The sequence below is a fragment of the Grammomys surdaster genome, unplaced genomic scaffold, assembly GCF_004785775.1.
Source record: "Grammomys surdaster isolate TR1022 unplaced genomic scaffold, NIH_TR_1.0 137, whole genome shotgun sequence".
Classification (NCBI taxonomy): Eukaryota; Metazoa; Chordata; class Mammalia; order Rodentia; family Muridae; genus Grammomys; species Grammomys surdaster.
Genome location: NW_021604595.1, coordinates 13,777,139 through 13,796,752, shown reverse-complemented (window position 1 = coordinate 13,796,752; position 19,614 = coordinate 13,777,139). Strand labels below are relative to the sequence as shown.

The following is a 19,614-nucleotide window of genomic DNA, read 5'->3' as shown; positions in this document are numbered from 1 at the left end:
TCCACAGCTCGTATTAGGTTACACTAGAGAATTTGAATAATTCAAATAAATGTCAAAGTCAGAAAATAGAAAGCATGTAATCATTCATAGGCAATTAAAAAGGAAAACGGACTGTCTGGTTTCAAAGCATTTTGTTATAGGAAATACCAATCCCCTTTTTCTCCCGTTTTTTCCCCCCAAATGCTTTTTCACAGAGATAGCTGGAGAAATCTCATTAAAAGACACCCTGGGGTACTGGGGGTGGCTGCAAGGCTTAGTGGTGTGAAACAGTGGGCTGTAGACCAGCAGTGCCGTACCTTCAGCACCCAGGCACCCTCATTCTGATTCCTGGAATAGTAGCCATCTGGATCCAACTTTCCCATCTCTGAAGTCAAAAACATGAAGCCAGTGATGTGTAACATTGGCTAAACTTGGTAGTTTATAGCTTTAATCCAGCACCTGGAAGCTAAGACAGGAGGATTACTCAGAGTTTAAGGCTAGCCTGGGCTACATAGTAAAAACTTTCCTCTAGCTCTCTCTGTGTTATTCACATGTTCCTGTAAAAGACAGGAGTCTTTCATTCTTACTGAGGCTCTTGATACATGTGTAATTACCGCCCGCAATACTTTTCCTATGTATGCATTCACATTACTTTTGTCGTTGGAGCATATGGCTATTTTTTATGAAATGGCAGCTCTTCAAATAAATCTCCTGTGTTTTCATCAGGGTCTCAGTCCCATTTTCCTGTCACTTTTCATTGCCTGAGCCACTGTCACAATGTTCTAGGATTTGAAATCCATGTGCATGGTATCTTTGGTACAACTGAGCACTTATTTATCCTGTCAACATTTTATTGAAGGTTTATATGCATACCAGAATGGGCTGAACGAACTGCATGGTACATTTCTGCATTCTTCAGTTAGCGTGGTTTTATACATGCTTTGCCATCCCCTGTCCCCCTCTCCATTTATATGGATGGCCATCTTTCTTTTCATGAGGGGGATTTTCAGAGTGAGTTGCTAATTCCCTCCTAAATGCAGATAGCTATTACACTGGAGCTCGCATTTGTATGACTGATTCACTCACATACATTTACATACAGTGAAATACACAGGTAATTGATTCATCATCCATCTCTTTCTGGCAGTATTTATATCTGTGTAGTTCAAACCCATCAAGATATTAAAGTTATCAATGTTAAGAAATCCTTCTTTACCACAAAACAGACAAACAAACATAAAATAAAGCAACAACAACAACAACAATAAAAAACCCCCTCTCAGTGGGTTTTGTATTTCTAGATAATCAGACAAGGCATTTAGTGTCAAGCTGCAGAAGTTTCCTGATGATTCTTGTCAATCCAGGCTAAAAACATGTCCATTCTCCTAGGGATTTCAGGACAACAGATGAGATCTCAAGCTGATTGCCATTATCATGGATGATTCTGGTTGCATTGGTGGTTTCCTGATTGTAGTGACATTGTCTATTCACCTGACTTTGCTCCAGAGGTTACTTCATGTAGAGGAAAGAGTTGACAATGCCACTGATTTTCCTGACCACCTCAGGGCTTGTCTCCTGGAGGTCTCTGTAAAATGTCCGGAAGTTGTTGGTCATGCAGAACATATCTACCGGCTTAAAGCTTTTTAGATTTTGTTTTGTGGTCAACAGCTAACTTTGAAGAGGAGAGACATTTGGATAGCCCCCATAGTTATCTAAACTGAGGGTCTTTTCAGAGGATATGCTGATGGCGATGGCCTGGAGCCTCACAGGAAAAATTGGAGTTTCAGTGGGTCTTAGCTCCTGGCTAAGGTCTCAGCTTTCTGATCTCACCTGCAAATATCTGAGTTGTCTGCTGTGGTATTTATATTAAGACGTGACTCTTGAGAGATCTCAAGATGTTGTCATAGGAACAACGGACAGACACCCTTACTTATTGTAAAGTGACTTCTTCCAGGCCTATGCTGTGCACCTTGTGGTGTGCTATAGTGCATATTGTACAGACTGATTTTTATGAATAAACTGTGCTTTACCTATGTGGTTAAAAAAAAAAAAAAGTGCCCTCTGGCCCCTTTCTAGTCAGCCACTCATTACCAGTACTTTCCAGAGGAATGTTTCACTCTAATTTTTCTGTTTTCTCACAAAAAATGAGTTTTCTGGCTTACGTTATGTAAAGAAAACAGAGCAGTTTGTCAGGTCTGTGACTCTCATGTGTTTGCAAAAAATAGCCACAGGTCTTTAATGATCAACCATCGTCCATAGGAAAAGTTTGTATTTTCTAATAGAACGGTGTTTTGGTATATTTCTGTTTTCATGAGACCTAAACTTTAACCTGGCATCAGAATCTGCCAAGGGTTTTTAAAGTAATGGTGGCCTCCCCACTCAGTGCCTGGTGAAACCGATTAGAGCCCCTGCTGTTGCTTCTGGTCTTTGGAACATGCATGTAGAGCTGTGTTCCAGACAGTCATTTTTAGGTGTTGTACAAAAATATTACATTTAAATTTCCTGGGGGGAACATAGCTGTTATGTAAAGCTATTTTTATAATGTGGTTTTTTGAAAGCAGTTTCTTAGCGTATCACATTCTCTGTGGCCTCTCCTTTAGGTGGGAACTGAAAACTTAGAGTGTTCATATATTTTGTCTTTTAAGTAATTTTATGTATTACTTTCTCACTTGAGAGTCTGCTTACATTGTCTCGGTGTAGGAAGAATTGTGGTCCTTTCAGTTTTTTGTTTCATTTTCCTCTTTATTTAAACCCAAAGCTAAATTTTATTTTTGTAAATTTTAAAAATGGGTTTAATATTGCTTTCTTAATCATATACATATCATCATAAACTTCATTCATGTGAGCAGAGCCCCCCTACCCCCTGTAAACTCAAAGGATAAAAGGGCTTTGAGTAAAATACAAGTTTCTTTCCCTCTTTTTCCTAGCTCCCTGCTCCCCTTCCTGTGAGGCATCTACTGTGAACAGTATGTTGGTACATGCAGTCTGCGTCCTGGTAGGCTTCCGTATTTGCCCACTTTACGGATTTATTTGTAACTAAAATCAGGACTTGAGCCTCACTGACACCCATGTAGAGCAGGGAGGGAGGGTAGGCTCACTTGTACATTGCCCCTGAGGCTGAGGCAGGCAGTGATCCACTGCCAGTTCTCAGCTCTCATCCTGGCTCAAGGGCCTTTCCAGTGGTCAGTCTGGTATCATATTTTGCATACTCATCATTTTTGTTTCACTTTTTAAAATGACCTTCAACCATTTTGCTGCAGTTCTTTCTAGAACCCCTGAGTGTCAGAACTTTGTGGGATACAACTGAGAAAGTACAGATGTTAGAAGCTTCATTTCGGTGTTGGCCATGAAGCCATTGCTAATGTAATATATTAGCCATGTAAAGTACATTTAAACAGAAACATTTACAGCAAGATATGTATTGATCATATGGTAATGATGTGACTGGACGCTCTCAGGAAGTCAACCCTTTATTTTCTCTGTGTGCTTTGCTTCTTTATAAGTCTGTAATCACAGAGGCTTTGTAGAATAACATTAACTACCATGAGTGAATAGCTTTTTTATGTTGGTAATTTAAACACCTTCAGTATTAGTTGTCTGTACAAAACCTGGTGAGGTCGTAGGTCATTTTGTGGATGGGTGAGGCTGATAGGGTAGATTCCCACTCTTCTGCTGTCTTTTGGCTATCTTCAGGCCTATAGTGCTGTTTGGATTTTTTTTTTTTTTTTTTTGCTATGAACGACCTGTGTAGAAACAGCAAATACCTATAGCAAGAAGAGACTGCTCAGGTCCCGGATGTGGAAAGTGAGATGATGACTGTGGGCTTCTCCTCTTCCCTCTGCACCTTCTTGTTATTACGAGTTTGTTATTGTTATTATTGACAGGTTCTTGCCATGCAGCTCAGGCTATCTTAGAACTCACATTTTCTGACCTTGGTCATTGAGTTGCTAGGATTACAGGAACAGACATCATGCTAGTTAAGACAGTTTTTAATGTAGATAAAGCATTAGTGGCAGTTTGAATCATCCTGGGCCTCGGTATTAGCTGGGCCTGTGTGCTCTACCTTATTCTCTGTTCTCCGAGACGCAGCACCCAGGATTTTTTATATAGTGAACTTATTTGGAGAATCAGAGATAAAAATCAGCTTATTTAGATTACTTAGGAAATAAAATTAACCCAGAGGTTATTTTTCTGTGTAGCAGTATTATTTATAATCCCTTGAAACAGTTTTTTTAATATGTAATTAATGAGCTTACTTGAAACATTTTTAAATTTTATTTGCCATTACCATTCTGCTTGCTAAATTATTTCTGGGTGAAAAACCTCTCTTAGGTAAACATTTAAACTTTTAAAAACTGTTATGTACCTATACATTAGTAAGATTAATATAAAACCTTTTAAAATGTAGAAGTTTGTGAATAATTAACTACAACATTTCTCTCAAAATTTGGACTATATAGAATACTAGTTATTTTTTTTTGTAAAAGATAATAAGTTAAAAAGGAAGTTGATATATGTTGAAATTAACTAGGAGTTTGCTATTTCACTTGGGTTTCTTGAGATAGTGAGGAACATGAGGTGTGATTTATTTTTGTTTTGCTCTTTGCATATATTGGGGTGTGTGTGAGTGAGTGAGTGTGTGAATGAGTGTGTGTGTGTGTGTGTGTGTGTGTGTGTGTGTGTGGTGTACCGTGTTCACTGCAGACTTTTCCCCTGGCATATTTAGGAGAGCATTCACACTAATAGATGCTGATAACATGAACTTAATTTTACATGACACTTTGAGAAGTTAAAAATAGAGAGTGATTGAGAGTCACATCAATTCCAAATACAGTGATAGCTTATGTCACTTATTAACCGGCATTCAAATTCATTTGTAGGATCTTTGGTCTGCAGTCAGGCCCTCATGCATTCATTTAATTGCATATTTTAACCTTTTGGCTTAAGATATCCAGACTGATTCCTCCTGGAACTTGTGTTTAATGGGGAAGAAAAAGAGAGAACCTTTCAAAGTGGAAATGGCTCCGTGTTTTTGTTTCTATCACATGGTACTTTTCTTAGGGGTACTCTTTTATCTTGAATAAATAAAGATATTCCCAGTTTGAAAAACACTTTCAGAATTTTCATTATTAAAACCATTGTATTTATTATCAAAAATTGGTTTAGTAGTCATTTCTCAACTGAATTACACCGATGAAAAGATCCTTCTGAATGGAAAGGGGATTATACACACAGATAATAGTTGTGTTAATACTCGCTCTCCCACTGCTTTTCCTTCCTCAGACTTAATATTTTAATAAGACATTATCTACACAAAAGGCCACTATTACAAAAGACAGAAGTACCAAGAGATTTCTCAGGCTTCTGATCCATATGCCCTGGGCCCATCTTTCACGTGGGTGGCTGTCTGCTTTCTGTAGCTGTCAGGTTCATGCATAATTGTCTTGACAAATGGCATTCTCATTAATATTGTAATGGGACTTTGCCAACCAGTGGAAGCCATGTGCCTCGGGCAGCAATGCCCAGTGTCAGTTACTTGCTGATGGTTATAAACCATGCCTTAAATATGCCTCGAGGCCAGTGATAGGTAAATAAATCACCATTTGAGCTAAAAATTATTTCCACTTATGTAGGAAAGCCAAGAGCACTGATGCGTGGTAAGGGGCAGCTGATGTTTACCAGCTAGAGACTCCTATGTGTGGGATCTGTAGTTGCCTGGCTTGAGAGCCTCTCCAGTGTCTCACAGATGGTTTGGAATCAATCAGGAAAACGCATGGTGATGAATCATTACAGAAGACTTCATTCACTTGACGCTAGTCACGAACGTTAAAGTACCAGGTGTAGAAGCAGGGTCACTGGTAATCAGAGGTACATCCATTTCTAGGACTCAGGTGCACCAGAATCTGTGGAAAACATGTCTGTAGCCAGTCTTTGCTACTTTGTGTGTTCTTCTGTTTCCACCCTTTATCCCCCTGGCTTCACCCACCATCACTAGAGAGAAGAGAAAGGATAGATGGGAGAGAGAAAGAGACAGAGATTCCAGAGTCTAATTTCTTTCTTTCCATTTCTTCTTTGAGCTCAACTACTAAGCAAACTGCACCCAACCCCCCTGAATGACTACCAACCACAACTCTCAGAGCCCTAGTATTTATATAGCCTCTGAAAAGTTCCCAGAATTCCAAATGTCACACAATTGCAGAAACTATCTGCAGCGGCAAAATCGTGCCTCTGCTAGAGCAAGAAGTAAAATGTCGTCAGCTGCTGCTAAGTAGCTCTTTATCTCCACACCTGGAATTCAAATGAAAACATAGTCTTAGAAGATTTCTGTGTTTTTAAAAGAAACCAGACTTCCAGAATTCTCACTACGCTTGTGTAAATAGACAGCACAAGGAAGGGGGTGAGAGGTATAGTCCATACTATTTCCTATGTATTAATACGCCCTGCTAAGCATAGGTGCCGTTGCAAGTGGATGCTTTCAGGGTGTACTGTCTGTTGACTGTCTGTCATGTGAATGATGCAGCTGGGAGGATTGTTTCATATTGAGCTCGTGGAAACAGTTGTGTGAGCATTGAGAAGAGGGAGTTGGTCATTCCTTCCCTGGCACAGGTACTTCCCGTGCATTACCACCTCATAGAAATAATAAAATTAAGGATTTCTGCTCAAAAGTGGTTACTTTTCAGTGGAGAAAAATCCTTGTTCACAGGTAATTACTGAGTGGATCATTTGATGCCACTTATTTCAGTTTAAATATCCGTACTGTTTTCATTGGTTTCAATGAAATATGTAGCAGATACTTTTTTTTAGTGCTCAGTTAGTTTCAAAATGTGTAGATGCAGCAAATTCTGTTCTGGTGCACATCAAAGCTGACCCTTTGGTGATCTTGATGTATTGAACAAAGCTGCTTCTTCTGTAACCTCTAAGATGTTCTTCAAGATTGAGATCTGGATACTGTTGTGTGGCTTTGTCTCTTATGACTAACTTCATGGCTACTGGCCTTTCCCTCTTCCCACAAAGAAGTTCTGGCCAGCGTAACTTGAGCCCTCGGCTTGTGAATTTTAATCTTTAATTTTAAAATTTATAAGTTTATCATTTTATGTATGGATGTTTTGCCGGCATGCGTATGTGTGCACCAGGTGCATGCAGTGCTCTCAGATGCTAGAAGAGGGCCTTGAATAACATGGAACTGGAATCAGAGAAGGTTGTGAGCAGCCATGTACGTACTGGAGATCAAACCTGGCTCCTCAGAAAGAACAGACTGCTTTCAACCCCTGAGCTGTTGCTCCAGTCCCCATTTTAAATTTTCTGGCATTTGTTATAGTTGACCAAGTTTCAGCTGTGTTTTTGACTTCTTCAAGTTCTTTGGTTCAGGAAAAGTAGGCATTTTTGTTGCCTGATCTTGCTATATTCTTTAGAAGTAGAATGAATTCTAGACCTGCTTCTAAATCTAGCACATCCTCTCAATATGTTTTATTTCTACAGTCATATTGAGTTACATTTTTCTTTTGATTAATGTAACTGATCATCTATATCTTAGTGTTTCCAGTGCTGTGATAAACACCATGACCAAAGCATCTTGGGTAGGAAAGGGTTTGTTTTATCTTACATCTCATACTCTGTCACTGAGGGAGGTGAGGGCATTAATTGATGTAGAAGCCATACACGAACAATCTTAACTGGTTTGCTCATCATGAATTGCTCAGCCTGCCTCCTTATAGGACCCAGGACAAGCTCTGCACAGGTCACACTACCCATAGTAGGCTAGGTCTTCTTCCACCAGTCATTAATCAAGAAAATGGCCCAGAGGCTTGCCAACAAATCATTTCAGTGGGGCCATTTTCACAGGTGAGGTTCTTTCTTCTTAAGTGACTGTAGCTTGTGTCAAGTTGCCAAGGAACTAGCCAGCTCAAGTAAGATGAGATGAAACTACTTTAGCATCTATTTGTTTTGTTATTAATTAAAATTATAACACCATTATTAATATATTGAAATATCAGATTAACCAAAAAACTATCAATGGAATGATAACCTCGAATCATTTTTTAGTACATAGGTGTTGAACAGTAAAATAGGTGCATGTTATAGTAAAGATCCCAAGAAGACACAACAAAAGTAGCTTGGGACTGGGCCAAAGTAAGTCTAGACTTAGGACTGTGACAGGTTTCATAGCAGAAAAGTGATGTGGACACATGTGCCCAGAAGACCCTCACGTTTTGTTCATTGTTAGGGAGAAAAAGATGAAAGCAGAGAGAAGGTGGATCAAGGAAACCTGGGCCCAAGGCCTATTATTCAAAAAATTGTTTCCCCTTATAAATAGATTCCAAAACTTACTAGTGTATAAAATTTGAACTGATTTGACTTATGATTTTTAGTGTAGGAGTGGCCATAGTAATTTCTGTGCTCGCTCCCTCTCTCTCTCTGTCTCTCTCTCTGTCTCTGTCTCTCTCTGTCTGTCTCTCTGTCTCTCCCCCCCAGCCCCCCCCCACTTTGGATTTAATTGCACTATTAAAATGTAGAACAAGTTGGCAAACCTGAAGCAGTGAGAAGGGGAAGATCAGTCAGCAGCAGCACAGAGAATAGAGTTGTTCCAAACTGACTGTGAGATGTTTTCAGTACAGCAGGCTGCGTGAGAGTGGTCCTGAGAACTGAAAACAAGAAAGGTTATACAGCCATGGGTAAAGATGTTGGCTACATTCATAGGGTTGGGAGCTAAAGAACTGAAAGTATCCAGTGAGAGGTCTATTACTCATGCCAACCAACACAGGATGCACTGTCAATGAGTAGGAGTATCCAGGAGTTGACTGTAGGTTTATAAGAAATGTATGCTTTAGAAGTCTGTGTGAATATTTTCTGTGACAAAGCATTCTATGTTTGTTGGTCGTGGGTATGTTACCTAGTAAAGTTAACAGGGAATGCAACAGAAAACCCAAATTACTGACAAGAGTATGTGGTTTCTTTAGGCCTCATTATTTACATTGGAAGTGATAGGCTGCTGGAGGACATATTTTCATATCATTTCAGTGGGGCTCTGTAGGAGCTCAGTGAGCTGAGCTGGGTCAGGGAAAGAGAAAGGAGATCTTAGGCAGCTCTTCATTTAGCCAGCTTCTCTGCTTACTGTGAGAAGTGTTCTCTTGGTATTTGGTTTCTCAACAGTAAAACACCTTTATAAGATAGTCTAGTGGACAAAGAATCCTGAAGATCAGGTCTGCATGGGTTCAAAAGCAAAATGAAATGCTTGCTTTATACAGATTGCCAGCATTCCTAGGCCTTCCCAAAGGACTCATGCTTCACAGTGCTGCGCTGTGTGCTGTTACCGATGCTCCACCCACGGCTGCTGCTGCTGCTGCTGGATTCTGGCTGGGGTGCTCTTCCCCACCACCCCCAGCAGCCCTGGGTAAGGAACCTCCTGGCAAGTAGGACTGCCTTAGGCTCACCCAAGTTTTCATGAATCTTTTCTTTAGAAGTAAGATCTGCTTTCTTCTGTACTAAGATGCCACATAGCATCTTAGTGATGCTTAATGTGAGGTTTCTCACACATTAAAGATTGTTTTCTTGAGTATGATTGAGAAATGTGTTTACAATTGGACCAGTTTCCCAAGTTACTTCTCAGGAAGGGGAACTGAGTAACTGCCATCATGTTTATGATAGCTGATTTATGGCTGAACAGAGAAAATTAGGCAGTTACAAAGTTTTCCTTGCAAGTATCCTGCTTTTGCTCTAGTAAGAAGTAAAGGTGTAGGAGGTGGACATCACTACAGTAATCTTGTCAAGGCTGCATTTCGACTAACACTTTTGTTCAAAACAGGCCATACAATGTGTAGCACACAACTGGGCAGTTTCAAAGGTTTTTTGTTTTTAATAGTTCTATGTTTTCACGTTAAAATTTAAAGTTTAATAGAAATGTATTTAGAAAATTTTAATAGATGTATAAAATAGGATAAAGAGCCAGTGAACACTGCCATTAAACTTTTCACATAGTTCTTTCTGTGGCTTTCTGTGTAGTGTGCAGTGTTATAGGTAAACGTGTGTTTGTATAGGTAAGGTTTTATACATACAATTATATGTCCTAATCATCATTGGTATATTGTTACATTTCTAGGATTCGTTCCAAAATTATATTTAATGACTGCATAATGTTGTGTGGCTGTTCTATAATTTGCTTAATCATTTTTTTGTTTTGGGATATTCATATTTTTTACTTTTTTCTAATATGAGTATCATTAAATAACTGTATATTTAATTCTTGCCTTTATTTGGGTTTTCCTTATGAAAGTTTCCATTGCTGTGCTACAGCATATGAACAGTATTAAGTTTCACGATAGTGCTGAATTGCTTTCTAAAAAGCTTATGCCAATATCTCTTCTCTCACAGGTGATAGAGGAAACTGCCTGCTTAGAGATTTTCTGTTATTCATCCTTGTCAGCAGGATGCAAAACATACTCTCTTGATGTGATCTTTTTAGAGTAAAAATGGAAACTAGTAGAGTGGCATGTAGTTTGAAGTAGTCAAGTTTATATTTCCGCTGTATAGACTGTATACTACATCTGTGATTTATATTTTCACTGTATAGACTGTATATACTCTATCTGTGCTTATAGCATATGCCTGATGGCTTTTGCATAGTGCTGACCTGTGTGAGTTAGGGTTACTCAAGATTGACTTTTTTCAGCAATGCAGTTGTATTTCAGAGAAACCATTGTTCTGGGTCGCCCTCAAGAATGAGGGAAGCAGAGAGAGGACTTTTGAACCATTATAAAGTTAACATTAGGGCTTCAGGAAGGTTAAGCTGTTAAGGACATGTACTGTTCTTACTGAGAACCCAAGTTCAATTCCTAGCACACACATTGCGTAATTCACAGCTATAACTCCAACTTTAGGGGATCTGATACTCTCATCTCACTACTCTTAGTGCCTGTATTCATGCTCGCATGCATGTGCACACACAAAATTAAAATTAAGAAAAATCTAAATAAGTCCCCTTGAACTTTATATTAATTAATATTTTATTAGTTTAGTCACTGTGCTAGTTTGAGGGAGTAAAGAAAGTTTCTAGTATTATTAATGTTGCCAGTATCCTAAAACAACCTTCAAATTTGTGGTGAAATTCATGGCTATAAAAGTGAAGCTTTATGTTCTTCCACCTCCCACTGCCTTGCCTTGCCTTGAACTCATGGTAATCCCCCTGCCTCACCCTTCTAAAAATGGAAATTCCCTGAGTGTGCTTATATCCCTGATATAAGCCTCAAGTTGTAAAACTTCTTAGCTCAGTGCAGAGGAGGCAGTTAGCATTCCCTTGTGGAGGCTGGTATCCTGTTAACCTTGCTGTCTTAGTCTTTGTTGGATCAGGCATTTCAGTAGGTTGATGTCCAGTGTACTTGGGTAAGTTTACTATTAGCAGTTATAGCTGCCATTTATTGAGAGTTTTCTGTGGTTCAGGTATTATAGGATTCTCTGTTAACTTACTTAACTCTAACAGTCATCTAATAGGACCCTCTTGACTGAGGAGGACAAGATTATTCTTCTAGGGAGTCAGAAGAAGGAAACTGTAATAGCATGGAATAATAGAAAGGCGTTTTACATGGGAATCAAGTCACTGGGATCAGTCATTGTCTTAGTCACTGTTCTGTTGTTATGAAGAGACACCATGACCAAGGCAACATTTATAAAAGAAAGCATTTAATTGGGACTTGCTTACAGTTTTTTAGGTTTATTTATTACCATCAAGGCAGGGAACATAGTGGTAGGCAAGTTCTGGAACAGTAGCTGAGAGCTATATTTGCATCCATGGGCTGCGAAGGAGAGAAATAACGGGCCTGGTGTTGGCCTTTTGAAACCTCAAAGCCCACTCTTTATACTTCCTCTAGCAAGGGCACGCTTCCTAACCCTTCCAATCCTTTCAAACAGTCCCACTTTCTTGTGACTAAGCTTTCAGATATATGAGTCTATAGGGACCATTCTTACTCATCTGCTCAGATTATCTCACTACATTTGCTTTCATGTCCTACTATATAGAATCTGAGCTTTGGACTGAATGACTTCTGAAGGTTCTCTTACACTGATTTTTTTTCCCTGTTAATCTGAAGACTTCAATCCATATGCTGTCGTAGAAGCTAGAGTATATATTAAGATATGGTCTTAGGAATCAAAGTTTTTGTGGTTTATTACAGTCTTGCTTTGTATCCCCAGGGGTCTTTAACTTGAGATGCTCCTGCCTTAGCCTCTTATATAACTGGAATGTAGAGTTGGCATTTCTCCCTCCAAGAACCAGTTTTGATTGTTTCCTGCACAGGACTTTCTAGGTATTTTTATATGATTTACTTTTTCACCAGCAGTGTCCGAGTTTTACATTTTAAAAAATTAAGGTTTTATTTTATTTTCATTTATATATATGTCTGTGTGTCTGTGTGAATATATGTGCCTTTGGAGGCCAGAAGAGGGTATCAGATTCCCTGGAGCTGGAGTTACAGCCTGTTACAAGCTGGCTGGCATAGGTGGGAATTGAACTCTGGTTCTCTGGAGGCACAGCAAACATTCTTAGCTGCGGAGCTCTCTCTCCTCAGTACCCAGCACGCACCCCCAACCCTCTTTTTACATTTATTTCTTTTAGTGTGTTTGCATGTGGGTTCCTTGTGGCATCGTATTTGTACTGCAATGTCCATGTAGAAATCAGAAGACAATATTTGGGAGATTTTTCTTTCTTTTCATCATGTGGGTCCTAGGGATGGAACTCATTATCCAGCTTGGCATTGGTTTCTTTACCCACTGAGAAATCTTGCCACCACCAAAGTCTACATTTCTATATCTAATCTCTTACCTTACTTTTAAATAGCATCTCTTACTGTTTTGTGGAAATTACACCATAGCTAGCTCAGTCATAATTTGCTCAAGTACAGTCCCTCTGCATCTTACCGGCATATAGAAAATCATCTGAACAAACAAAATTTCTAGTTATTCTGAGTTCTCATTCTCAGTCAATAGCATGGCTACTTTCTATGTTACTGATTTCTTGGAGTCTCTGGGTCAGTTTGCTTCAGCACAACTCTACACATTGGGCAGTGAATTAAGTATCTTATGAACAGGGTCTAGATTAATTCTTTCTCTATGAGATGCATATTCTTTCATCTTTTTGTTTTATGATAAGGAGCCTAAGAGAAGGGCTTAAGGATTGAACCACACAAATATTTCTGTAAAGTTGCCATCTGCCCATGTTTTGCCTTTCTTTTAGATAGCATCCTTTGTCCTTTGGATTAATGTCAGTACTTAATGCATATGTTTATATGCTTGCTGCTTTATCTGTCTGTATAGTCTACATATATTTTGAAGTAAGGAGATTATACTGACAGTGCAAACAGAACGAAACAAAACCCAAAAAGCAGCAGCAACAACAACAACAAAAACTTGTCAGTGAATTAAATGAAGTGCAAACACTTTTCATAAGGATCAGTCATGCTGTAGGTTATTCATTTCTTGGGGGTGTGTTTATTGGAGAAGTCACTCTGAAGAATGCCCTTTGCTGTGTTTTAGGAAGCTTTATGTATACAAACAAGTCAGAGGTGAACCATGGAGTTCTATTCTCTTGGTGGAATTTATGAATCCTGAAGAAAGCAACCAAGTTGTATATTTAAAAGTATCTCAAAATGAAAATTCTATCTTCAAAAGATTTGAGTGACTTAGGTTTAAGAACTTAAATTATTTCTGAATTTTCAACTTTGGTCTTTATTACTATGATCCCTGAGGAGGTTGAAACTGCTTTTGTTGAAGTAAGGAATAAACAATGTTAGTAGATCACAGTCTTTCTACTAACAGGCACAGAGTTTTGGCATCTGTTCCTGAATATTTAATAGTTTACCTGAGAGGTCAATGACCTATCTCACATGAGTGCTGAGGTGGCTCTTAACTGAAATTCTACTCTTACTAAGTTATATGCATTTTTCTTTCTCTTCTTTGTTTTTTGTACCCCTAGGTTAGTCCTCTATCTTCTGTCAGCCTTGTGTTCTTTTTCTAGTAAATTCTGTCCTGTATTGTACTTATTGTGTACATGTGTTGCTGTGGAGAATTTGTCTTTTATGATGAAAACCAGTCACTGATAGAATGATGCAAAGGGTTTTATATTAAATGTCATGATCAATGAGAGCAGAGAAGACTTACATTCACAAATACAATTTCTACCCTCCCTTGGTATAGTTTGTTATTTAGTATAAAGTTTTATTAAGTTTCTTTTCATTTTTTAAAATCACTAAATGAAACTCTACCATCTAAAGTAGTAATTTTATTCAGAAGATCTGTATGTATGTGTATATGTTGTTGTGTGCATATATACATTTGGGTACATGTTTACATATGTGTGGATGTATGTGGAAGCCAGGTTTCTATACTGGATACAGACACTTTCACCTTGTTTTTGACACAAGGCCTGTCACACTCTCCATGTTATTGTTTAAGGCAGGGTCTTTCAGTTATCTTGTAACTCATCAGTTCAGCTATGCTGACTCACCCATGAGCCTGTGACTCCACACTAGCTTACAGATGCTTGTGGATGTCTCTGTTACTGCTCTGTGGGCACTGGGGATCCAGACTTGGGCTCTCATGTCTGCCTGGCGAGTACATTATTACCTGAGCCATCTCCTAAGATCCTACTTATAAGGTTTTGAAGTTCTGTTTTTTTTTTTTCCCCTTCAGGTCTGCTTAGCTGAATTTGAGTAACTTTTAATGATCCTTGAGAGATTCTTTAGGTATTAGAATGCAGTGAAAATAAAGGAAGTTGGCACATTCAGTGTGTTCTCCTTCAGGAGGAGTTTGACAGGGCATCATGAGGAAGGCCTTTTTTTTTTTTCTGCAGAGGAAAGAATTTAAATTACAGGAGAATACCTAGAGATCAGACATAAACATCCTCACTATTCTGATTTAGAGCAATAAAAACTAAGGCTTTGTTGTAGTCGTGTTTTGTTTTAATTAATTTAGATTATTTAATTCTGTAATTAATTAATTAATTAATTAAAATTTGAGACAGGGTCTTATTATATAGCCTTGACCCACCTGGAGCTTGCTATGGTACACCATGCTGGCTTCAAACGCACAGAAATCCACTTGCTTTTGCTCCTGAGTACAGGGTTTAAAGGTGTACACCAGCATGCCTGAGGTGTGGTTTTGTTGTTGTTGCTTTAACCTAATTCAACAGATTGAGTAATTTACAATAAAAAGAAGCTTGTTTCTCACAACTTTGGAGTTTGGAGGTCAAATATTAAGGCACTAGTGCAAGGCCAGATCACCTTGTGGATCATCAGGGGACAAAGTGAGAGAACAGGGTTTGCTCCTTGTATAATGTGCCCCTCCCGCTCTAATTAACTCGGTCTTCTATTCTGGATGCAGAGCCCCCATTGCTTTGCACCTTTTAGTACTGTTAAATGACAGTGAAAATTTCAACATGAATTCTGGGGAGAACATTCAAATTGCAGCACCCTTGACAAAAGATTTTCTCAGGTGGTAGTCCTGTGCTGTGGGGTTGATGGCAGAGAAATATATATATGTCTAGGAAAGTCGTTAGCCTGTTGAGTAAACACAAGGACACACTTGCTGTTTACAGAATGAAACTTGACTGGTGCTTTTCTTGTGTGCTCTTTTCAGAATTTGTGAGAAGCTTCTATAATGGTCTATCTGGGCCTTATCAGAGCTGCCCATGAGCATATCTACCTGGTGAGGAAAGTCAGTCATGTCTGCAGATGCCATCAACATCGGGCCTGGGGCTCAAGACCAGCTGCATCACAGTTTGCTGTCCAAGGTGCTCCAGGCAGCGTGCTGGAGCTGCTTGGTAAATCCTACCCTCAGGATGACCACACTAACCTTACCCAGAAGGTCCTTTCAAAGGTGGGTAGGAACCTGCACAACCAGAAGTTCCATCCTCTGTGGCTCATCAAGGAGCGGGTGAAGGAACACTTCTACCAGCAGTATATGGGGCGATCCAGGACACCTCTGTTCTCTGTCTATGACCAGCTTCCTCCAGTGGTTACCACTTGGCAGAACTTTGATAGCCTGCTAATCCCAGCTGACCACCCCAGCAGAAAGAAGGGGGACAACTATTACTTGAATCGGGTACACATGCTGAGAGCACACACATCAGCACATCAGTGGGACTTGCTGCATGCGGGACTTAATGCCTTCCTCGTGGTAGGTGATGTGTATCGGCGTGACCAGATTGATTCCCAGCACTACCCCGTTTTCCACCAGCTGGAGGGTGTCCGGCTCTTCTCCAAGCATGAGGTGAGTCTTTAGATGTATCTCGTTGTTGAAGGACATTTGTGTTGTGTAACTAAAGATTGATGCTCAGCAAAACAAGGAGTGTTGTCCTTGGTCTTCATTTCCTTTAGAGACCGGTCTGTTTTTCATGATGCCTGTGTATACATTGGCCTCCCAGGCCACAGTGTATGTGAGTGATTTGTGGTTTCACACTACTGCAAACTGTAGACTTTAAAACAAAGTTTTCTTTTTTACGTGTCTTTTCTTGTCTCCTTTTCACAGTACTGACCTGCTTTACACTGGTTTATTGCTTATAGATGGATACTGGTTCGAATTCAGCCTTAATCCAGGCTAAGTGAAGGCAGTATTCTGAAACCTGTGCTCTGGTTATCCCATTTGTGTTGGTGGGACGTAGTGCTCATCTCCTGCAGCTGGAGAGTGATGAGCTCCTGGCCTGAGGGTGACTAGTAGGTCACTGGGTTGGACCATCAGCTGAGCTCTTGTTCTAAGCTCTTTCCCGATTGCCTGAGATTGAGGTGGGAGGTGTCTTACTTGTTAGTGTTGATTGGGTTTGGATGCATATTGCCCTTTTGAGTGGAAGTTTGAGGTTTAGGCCATCTTTCAGAAGTTTTCAACTTCATGCATCTATTTGATGCTATCCTAGTATACTGGCTACATATTTACTTTTCTCTGCAAAGTATGAAAGCTCCCCAGAGCTTGATTCCACTTACTAAAAAATAACCATACTGAGTATGGTAGCTCAACCTTGTTCCTCAGCACTTGAGAGGCAGAGGCAGGAATAAGGCTGCAAGTTCAGGGCTACCCTGGGCTATGTACTATACTCAGTATTAAAATAAAAAAAGAAAGAAAAAATAATTATAATTATAGCAATACTTGTCCTTCTTTCTGATATGTTAGAGACTGTTTCCATCTTTTATTGTAAGAAACAGGCAGAGTTTTAGTAAGTTCAAGTATCTCTTGTATGTCTGTAGCAACTCCTTCCAATCATTGTTCACTGGAAAGGAGAGTTACTATGGTTACAAAACACCAAATTGTAAACACAGCATAATGGTCCCTTAATGTGAAAATAAAAGCATAGGGTCCTTAGACTAAGATAAATATTTTTTTTATCCTAGTAGATAAGTTATTTAGCAGGAAACAACTGAAGGGTGCTAGCCTTTCCTTTTCCTTCTATCTGCTTGAGAGTACATCTTTGACATTGTTACATAGGTCAGCCTTTCTCAAAACTGGTTCAGAGCTGCATCTGGGAGTACAGCTGAGCATTCCTAGTACTTGGGATGCTCATTGTGTTCCAAGGTAGATGGTAGAAAGGATAGAGAGACGGGGAACTGAAAGGAACTGAAAGAGACCAGCCAGAGAGAGGAACAGTGGTGACAGCGTGCTGTATGTCCAGGGCATGGCACTGCCCAGGGCTTAAAGCAATGAAGACCACGCTATGTGTGAGCCTGCGTGTCATGGTAGATGAGAGGCAGTGATGGCTGAGAGACTCACAGTGACAGTTTATTGTAGTTTCCTACAATAGGAAATTAGCAATAAAAAATACATCTGGAGGAATCCTGCCTTGGTTTATATTTGTTGTAATGCACCTCAGCTTTCCATGCACCATGTGTATCTCATCCAGTCTGAGACTGTGACTGCTTTCTGATTCATTGTTTAATAAATTATGCACCTACAGATATATGTAAGTACCGGTCTTTCATGTTGTAAGGTGCTTCTATCTCAATGCTTCATTTATTCTTCCTAATAAAAACTTGTAGAATAGGTTATCTCACTTCAGCACAGGGACTCTGAGATCTGGAAAGGCCTAGCTACTCTTTCAGGATTGAATAGCCAGTCAGTGATAGAACCCAGCTGGAAAACAGGTCTCCTAACTCCAGTACTTCACCTACTATGTTCTGCAGATTTCTGTGCTTGTCAGTGACTCCTGTTTATGATTCCAGGTAAGCTTAGCACAGCAATTGTGAGCACTGCAGAAAGGTCATTTGATCTGATCTTAATGAGCAGATCTTACCAAGAAAAAACATTTTTAGGGAAAAAAGAAGACAATGTTTAAGGTGGTTGGAAATTTGAATACTAATGAAACTCCTGAAAATAATGTGTTTCTTTTTTTTTTTATTTATTCTTAAAATGTGATGGGAATAGAAACTTTTTTTTATAAAGTCTTTATTTTAGAAATACATATTGTAGTACCAGTATGATAAATACAGGGCTTGGGATTTTGTTCATAATAATAGTGGCTTTGGCATTTTGAGGTGGATGTAAGAGGGTAGGTTTTGAATTATAATTGGGTATTGTGTGCATGTAGACTCATCTTTTTTGGGTTTCCGTGTTTTTGAGATTCAGGTACTACAAAACCAAAAGACAGTAAACATTGAGTTCAGGCTGTCAAGGAGATTGGCTCAGCATATACTGTAATGTGGCTTCTGCTTTCGTGGGAAAGTGACTACAAATTCCTTTTTAAATTCAGGATACATTGAAGAAAAGAGTGTAAATGACACACAACAGAAATCTGAAAGACAGCAAATCTGGAATTAGTAGCTTCTCCATTTTCCATGTGATTTGGCACATAAGTTCTTACCTAACTGTAAAAGACTTATGTAGTTTGTTTCATAGAAGAAAAACCTTGACATTTATCAGACTCATTTTATGAAGTTATATCTGTTTATATTTATGCTAAATGAAAAGGAAACTTTGGACATTTCACCTTCTTGAGTAACAGTTCTTCTGTTTTAATGAACAGGCAAATATTTATTAAATGAAACAGTGACAAGTTTATTTTAGTATTGTGTCTCATTCCATTATTGTCTACATATGTTGTATTCTATTGCATTAACTCATAAAAAGAGGAGAAAACATGTGACTAACTCAATAGTTGTAGAAAAGAATTTGACATTTAATTATCTGATAGCATTAAAAATACATTTTATGACATTAATGACACATGGTAAAAACTTAAGCAAACTAAGAATAGAAAGGAACTTCCTGAACCTTGCAAATGATATCTGTCAGGCACTCACTGCATCCCTCATGACTAATGATGAATCATTATCCATGTTCCTATCAAAATCATCCACCATTCAGAGTCCCCTACTTCCCTGATTCTGCTCATTAGTGAAGTAGGAATTTTTCCTCATACAGTAAAACAGGGACCTCAAGCCCTGGTTCAATTCTCAGTACCACCAAGAACAGAAAGAAAGAGAGCCTGAAGGCTGGAGAGGTGGCTCAGTGGTTAGAGTGGGAACTGTTCTTACAGAGGTTCTGTGTTCCGTTCCTATCATCTATGTCAGGCAGCTTACAACCCCCTGTAACTCCACCTCCTGGGAGACCGGGAGATCCAATGCTTCTAGCTTCCTTGGGCATTTGTACTTTCATGCACATACCCAT

The 19,614-nt window shown here is 39.2% G+C and overlaps 1 protein-coding gene and 1 pseudogene across 7 annotated transcripts in view; one reads left to right on the top strand and one right to left on the bottom strand.

Annotated features, from left to right (window-relative positions):
* Fars2 (phenylalanyl-tRNA synthetase 2, mitochondrial) overlaps nt 1-19,614 on the top strand; it is a 446,630-nt gene that overhangs the window by 73,099 nt on the left and 353,917 nt on the right. For 6 of the 7 annotated variants that reach the window (XM_028763284.1, XM_028763282.1, XM_028763287.1 and 3 more), the window contains one exon: nt 15,601-16,233. In XM_028763284.1, the coding sequence (XP_028619117.1) occupies nt 15,622-16,233 (612 nt within the window). In that variant the 5' untranslated portion in view covers nt 15,601-15,621. Of the gene's footprint in view, nt 1-9,302; nt 9,371-15,600; nt 16,234-19,614 lie in introns of those variants that run through there. The other variant, XM_028763286.1, reaches the window with a different exon arrangement.
* LOC114617660 lies at nt 1,304-1,593 on the bottom strand (annotated as a pseudogene).